Source organism: Rhincodon typus, chromosome 6 (assembly GCF_021869965.1).
Source record: "Rhincodon typus isolate 14 chromosome 6, sRhiTyp1.1, whole genome shotgun sequence".
NCBI classification, from domain to species: Eukaryota; Metazoa; Chordata; class Chondrichthyes; order Orectolobiformes; family Rhincodontidae; genus Rhincodon; species Rhincodon typus.
This window is the reverse complement of record NC_063337.1, coordinates 3,185,767-3,191,867: the sequence shown is the minus strand read 5'-3', so window position 1 is coordinate 3,191,867 and position 6,101 is coordinate 3,185,767. Positions and strand designations below refer to the sequence as shown.

The 6,101-nt window shown below is 46.2% G+C and overlaps 1 protein-coding gene across 1 annotated transcript in view; it reads right to left on the bottom strand.

Annotated features, from left to right (window-relative positions):
• LOC109921781 (arf-GAP with Rho-GAP domain, ANK repeat and PH domain-containing protein 1-like) overlaps nucleotides 1–6,101 on the bottom strand; it is a 67,775-nt gene that overhangs the window by 18,854 nt on the left and 42,820 nt on the right. The window contains exons 20-22 of the mRNA XM_048597858.1: nucleotides 5,349–5,435; nucleotides 3,153–3,221; nucleotides 371–488 (exon numbers count right to left, since the gene is read on the bottom strand). Of these exons, the coding sequence (XP_048453815.1) occupies nucleotides 371–488; nucleotides 3,153–3,221; nucleotides 5,349–5,435 (274 nt within the window). The remainder of the gene's footprint in view (nucleotides 1–370; nucleotides 489–3,152; nucleotides 3,222–5,348; nucleotides 5,436–6,101) is intronic.

The following is a 6,101-nucleotide window of genomic DNA, read 5'->3' as shown; positions in this document are numbered from 1 at the left end:
TGCCTCCCCCACACTCTCAGACAGTACATTCCAGACCCTAACCCCTCACTGGGTGAGAAATTATTCCTCATGAAATTGTTGCTTCATCAGCAAATCATGTTCTGCCTATGCTCTCTGGCTCCTGATCTTTCCACCAATAGGCATGGTCCCTCCCTATCTCTTCTGTCTAGACCTCTCCTGGTTTTGAAGACCTCAATCAATTCTCATCCCTGCAAAGAGAGCAGGCCTGACTTCTCTGATCCACCTTTTGGATGTTCTGGGGGACTAGATGGGCTTCGATTGAGGGAGTGGGGTGCATGAGGAAGGGGCATGCAGACTGTTTCAGAGATAGAGGAGGGGTGAGGGGGTTAAGTGTAAGAATGGCACTGACCCATCTCCTCCCTTTCGATCACCTCAAAGCAGCACCAGTTGTCTTTCTCCTTGGTAATGAGTTTCCGCAGGTACAGAATCTCATCAGTCAGCTCCTGGGCTGTCATCGTCGCAGGAACCTGTTGTGGGGGGGAGGAGGAGAGAGTTAAGGAGCAGGATATACACAAGCGCATACACAAGCGCACACACACGCGCACGCGCGCACGCACATGCACGTGTACACATGCGCCCGCGCACACACACACACACACACACCTGCACACACATGCGCCCACACACACATACACGTACGTGTACACATGCACCCGCACACGCACGCATACACGTACGTGTACACACACGTACGTGTACACACACGGCTGCACACACACACATACACATACACGTATGTGTACACACGCACCCGCACACACACACATAGCAGCACGCACACACACATACACACACACAGCGCGCGCACACACACACATACGCTCTTGTGCGCACACACATTCTCCATAGGGTCAGTGCCCCACACACCTCCCCTCAGTCCCCTCGTCCCTCCTGGGGTTTGGAATCCGAATCCCAGTGACAGGCAGCTGTTCCCAATCCCCGAACTCCAACACTGAGGAACAATCATTGCTGAGATGGGCTGGGGGCGAGGATTAGGCCTCACGGAAGCTGGATCGCAGTCACTATGACAACCACCAGGGTTACAGAGTGTTCTTCGGCTGATTTTGTCGGGGGGTGGGGGGTGGTTTGGAGATGATGGCACCAGGACAACGTCACAGGGCTCTCTATCCCGTGACCTACAGGTTCAAATCACGCCACTGCAACCCGTGACATTTAAATTCAATTAACAAATCTGGAATTAAAATCTCATCTCAGTGAGGGTGACCGTGAAACTATTATCAATTGCTGTAAAAGTCCATCTGGTTCACGAGTGTTCTTTCAGGAAGAAAATCTGCTCGAAATGTGATTGCAGACCCACAGCGACGACCATCTGGGCAATCGGGGATGGGCAATAAATCGCTGGGCCGGTATTTATGGATAATTAATTTAAAAAAATAAACGCCCACAACAATGTGGTTGACTCTTAAGTGCCCTCTGAAATAGCCAAGCCAGTCAGTCAGTTCAAGGGGCAATTAGGGACAGGCAACACATGCTGATCTCGAAAAGATAAAGGAAAAACTCTGCCTGGATCAATCACACGACATGCCTGTAAATCCCAACCCCATAACCTTCCCATTGGTCTCCTACTTCCCTCTCCACCATCTAATCACAAGGTAAGAGTCCTCCTTGTGACCTGATTGGCTGACTCACAGTCAGCTGTTTTACCAGATCATTTGAGAGGGACCAACTTAGTCAAGAACCACCCAGTCCTTGTCCTGAAGACTCTGTTCGCTTTCCGATTGGCTGGGATAAACAGGGATAGAGAGTGGACCAATAGCAACAATGCGCAGAGTGGAGGTGGATGGCAACTGGACATCATGTGACAAGACCTCTAGGAAAATGTCCAATCAGAGTTGAGCCTCCCAAGCATGGTGTCTTTTAAGACCTTGATTGCAAAAGCATCTGCCCGAAAACAAACTGAAAATGAAATCAACTGCAGACAGGTTTATTCCTGGGGGAAAGAACTTTAAATATTACTCCAGGGGCCCTGTTAAACCCTTTCCTCATCTCTCGGTTCGTTCATTTAAAAGCCTTCAAACTGCATGCAGCCACACATACATTACTCTGTTGGTGTTATAACTGAGTATGTATCCATCCCTTCTCCTCAACAGTTCATAACATTTTAACTTTAACTAGGTTGGTGATATGGCCGAGTGCACAAGACCACAGACTGTAACTGGTTCGTAACAAGCCAGCTATAGTTAATTTAGTCTAAGAACAACAAGTTTTCTACAAATAAAAGGTACTTAAACCAACTTGCAAAGATTATTTATATCAAATAAAAAGGTTTAGACATGCAAAGAGAGATACAACTCATACTCTAACAACCTGAATTAACATGAGGCAAATGTGGATAACATACAAACACTCCACAAAAACATAAAACAGCTATTGTGCATGAGACAACTCTCACAATTGTTCACCGAGCACCCCCAGATCCGAGTGACACTGTGGGATACCACATCTCGTTAACATTTTGTACTGGGTTACCATTATTCACTTTTCACGACCTACCTTTGAAACTCCCTCATGAGCTGCCTTGCCATGGCCTGCTTTAATAGCTGCTCATATTCCCCAGTTTGCCTTCCTCTCCTGAGGGTACACTCCAAGTACGTTACAGGTACAACACTAGCTTTATCAAGCCAAGTTGCAACAAGCAAAATGGCTCATGGGCTTTCAGCCATCACTCTCAACTCTACTTAACAAATAATTATACACAGACTCTTTGGAGCTCTACTTTGAGTACTTAGCCGCCTGCTAACTCCTTAAATTCTTCCTGAGGTCTGACTACACAGAACTATCGAACTGTTCTTCCTCCTCACTGAGATCCAACTACACAGAGCGGTTCTGATGTGGTTCCATCGCCATTTTGTGAATGAAGTTGACTTCTGCCTCTCTCTGGCTCCTGACCCAAATTGATTATGGTGCTGGTAACATTCTTTTGGTGATCTCTGAATTATTTTCAGTGACCTTACATCAAACCCCATCTCTATTGCTCGGCCAGACCAAACATAACAACCAGCAGAAACACACACACACGGGGACACACGCAAGGACACATACACACAGTCTATTCTTTCAGGTCTCACCTCAAACAGAGAAACAAGTTGAACTGTTTCTTCCCGACTCACCTTCAAGCTAAGCTCACAGTCTGATTTCTTCTCCTCCAAGTACACTGTGCAGATAAAGTCCCCAGCATTCTACATGGGAGAGAGGACAGCAATGTGTTCACACGGTCTTATAACCTTTCAGAGTCCAGCCCTTCCCTCTCATTCTGAGCCTACAGGAACATCTCACTGTACAATTACATTTCTATTCATCCATGTAATGTGAGCAAGACAGACTAGGACAGAATTCCCTGAGCTTATGGAAGGTGGTGACATAAGTGTCTAATATCACTGGACATCATCATCCTGAACCCCAAGCTAATGTCCTAGGGACATAGGTTAAAATCTCAACATAGCAGATGGTGAAATTTAGATTCAATAATAAAATAAAATCTGGAATTTAAAACATGACTAAACAATGACAATGCAAACATTGGTAATTGTCATAAAAGCCTATATGTTTCACTAATGTCCTTTTGGGAAGGAAACTGCCATCCTTACCTGGTCTGGCCTACATGTGACTCCAGACCCACAGCAACGTGGGTGATTGTTAACTACCCTCTGGGGCAATTAGGGATGGGCAATAAGTGCTGGCCTGGTTGATGACATTGACATTCCATGAACAAATTAATAAAAAAATACAAAATAGAAGCAGGGGTAGGCCATTCGGCCCCTCGAGTCTGATCCAATATTCAGTAAGATTGTGGCTGATTTGTTTGTGTTACAGCTTCCGCGTTGCCAGCTATCCTGCTGACCCTCGACTCCCCCTGCCCAACAAGAATCTCCTCCCCTCCTCCTTGAAAATACTCAATGAAACCTGCGTTCTGAGGCAGAGGGTCACACTACTGAGTTGAAAGCAGGAATTAATGATGTGATATGTGAAACCTGCTCCTTTATAAATGGATCCCGTTTTCACTAGGCCATAGGGTCGCTCAAGAGAGGTAACAGGTAGTGGTTTAACCTGAGGGTCACCACACGAGAGATTGGGAAGGAGAGTCCTTTATGGTAACCTCAGACAGTGTGGGAATGGAACCCATGCTGTATGCATCACTCTGCACCATAAAGCAGCTGTGCAGCCAACTGAGCTAAAGCAGTGCCAACAGTTCGGGTTCAATTCCACACCAGCTGAGGTTAAACCATCTCTGTCCCTCTGTCCCTCCATCTAATGAGAGAGCAGCCCTACGACCCTCTGGGACAAAAGCAACTTTACCCTTTACCTCAGCATTATTATTACTCCAGGAACCAAAAACAGAAGCTGCTGGAAAACCTGGCTGGACTCTGAGGATGGGTCACCGGACCCGAAACGTTAACTCTGATTTTTTCCTTCACAGATGCAGTCAGACCTGTTGAGCTTTTCCAGCAACTTTTTGTTCCTGATTTGCAGCATCTGAAGTTCTTTCGGTTTTTAATTAGGTGCCCACATGTCTGGGCTAAAACTAAGCAGTTCAGAAGCATACCTTCCCTCAGACAGTCATGCTGCAAGTGACCTCCATGAGATGGAGACTGAGACCTCTACACCATGAGGTCAGTTGCCAGGATACAGTGAGGACATTATTAAAGGAACGTCATGTACTAGCTGTAAGACTAAACATAATTATAGGGGATTCATGGTCTTTTTAGGGCCTTGAGACTAACAGATTTTTTTAGCCTCGAACAAACCAGTTTGCAGTTTGTAGTTCTCAGGAAGGGTCACTGGGCCCGAAGCATTAATTCTGTTTCTCTCCACAGAAGCTGCCAGACCTGCTGAGATTTTGGAGCAATGTTTCTTTCTGTTTCTAGTTTCCAGCACCCAGCTAGTTTTCAGCTTGTTTCTGGGTATTGCAGTCCATTTTACAGTAAACTGGTTCATGTTAACACAGTGTGGAGCTGGAGGAACTCAGGACCTCAGCGTTCCTGCTCTTCTGATGCTGCCTGACCTGCTGTGTTCCTCTAGCTCCACACTGTTATCTCTGACTCCAGCATCTGCAGTTCTTACTATCACTGGTTCGTGTGGGGAGTTTTGCGACTGTAGTATTGAGGTCAATTTGGATGTCGTGTTGAAAATGGAACTGATCAATATTGCTGCAGTGCCTCTCAGAGTGTGCTGTTTTCCACAGTGCTCCGAGATTGACTGCCTGTAACCTTGGAATGACGCACAGGGAATGCTGGAGGCTTCGAGAGAGGCTGACAGGTTTGTTCCCCTCACAGGTAACTGGGAAGATAAGGAATAACTCAGCCTACCTGGCTGGATTGCACCAAGCACGCGTCCCGCAGTTTAATGATGCTGACAATTTCATCAAGTTGCTTCTTAAGCTGCAGTTCATCCACCTGCAGAGGCAAAACAGAGAGAGCTCACAGACACCTTCACAATGCAGCAGGCCATTCGGCCCATTGTATCAGTGACAGCTCTGCGAACAAGCACCTGCTAGCATATTCCCACCTTCTCCCTATAAATCTGCTCACTGTCCCTTCACAAATCACTGCCTAACTCCCTTTGAAATTCCTCAGCTGAACCTTACACATTTCAATCCAGTCACCCCTCACTGTTCTAAACTCCAGTGGGAACAAGCCGAGTCTGTATAAACATTCCTCATAAAACAACCCACTGACCCAGGTATCAATCCAGTAAACCTGCTCTGAGCTACTTCCCAATGTATTTATGTCCTTCCTGAATGTTAAAGGTTCCCTTAACATAAATCACAAATCTCTATACAATGTTTCTTCGCTGAGTATTCTGAAATATCCCCTTAAATTCTCTCTCTCGCGTAGAATCCCTGTTCATTTCCAGCTCATTTAGCTTTTATGGTCGCACAGTTGTTCTTATTTAAGTTGAAACCACTATTCTACACCCACACGTCTCCCTTCCAAACTGGGTGTGAAATTCAATCGTATCAAATCAGCCTGATTCTACCAGATTCCCACTGAGGTGTATTCCCAAATCCATCAGGCTCCCACTGAGGTGTATTCCCAAATCCACCAAGCTCCCACTGAGAT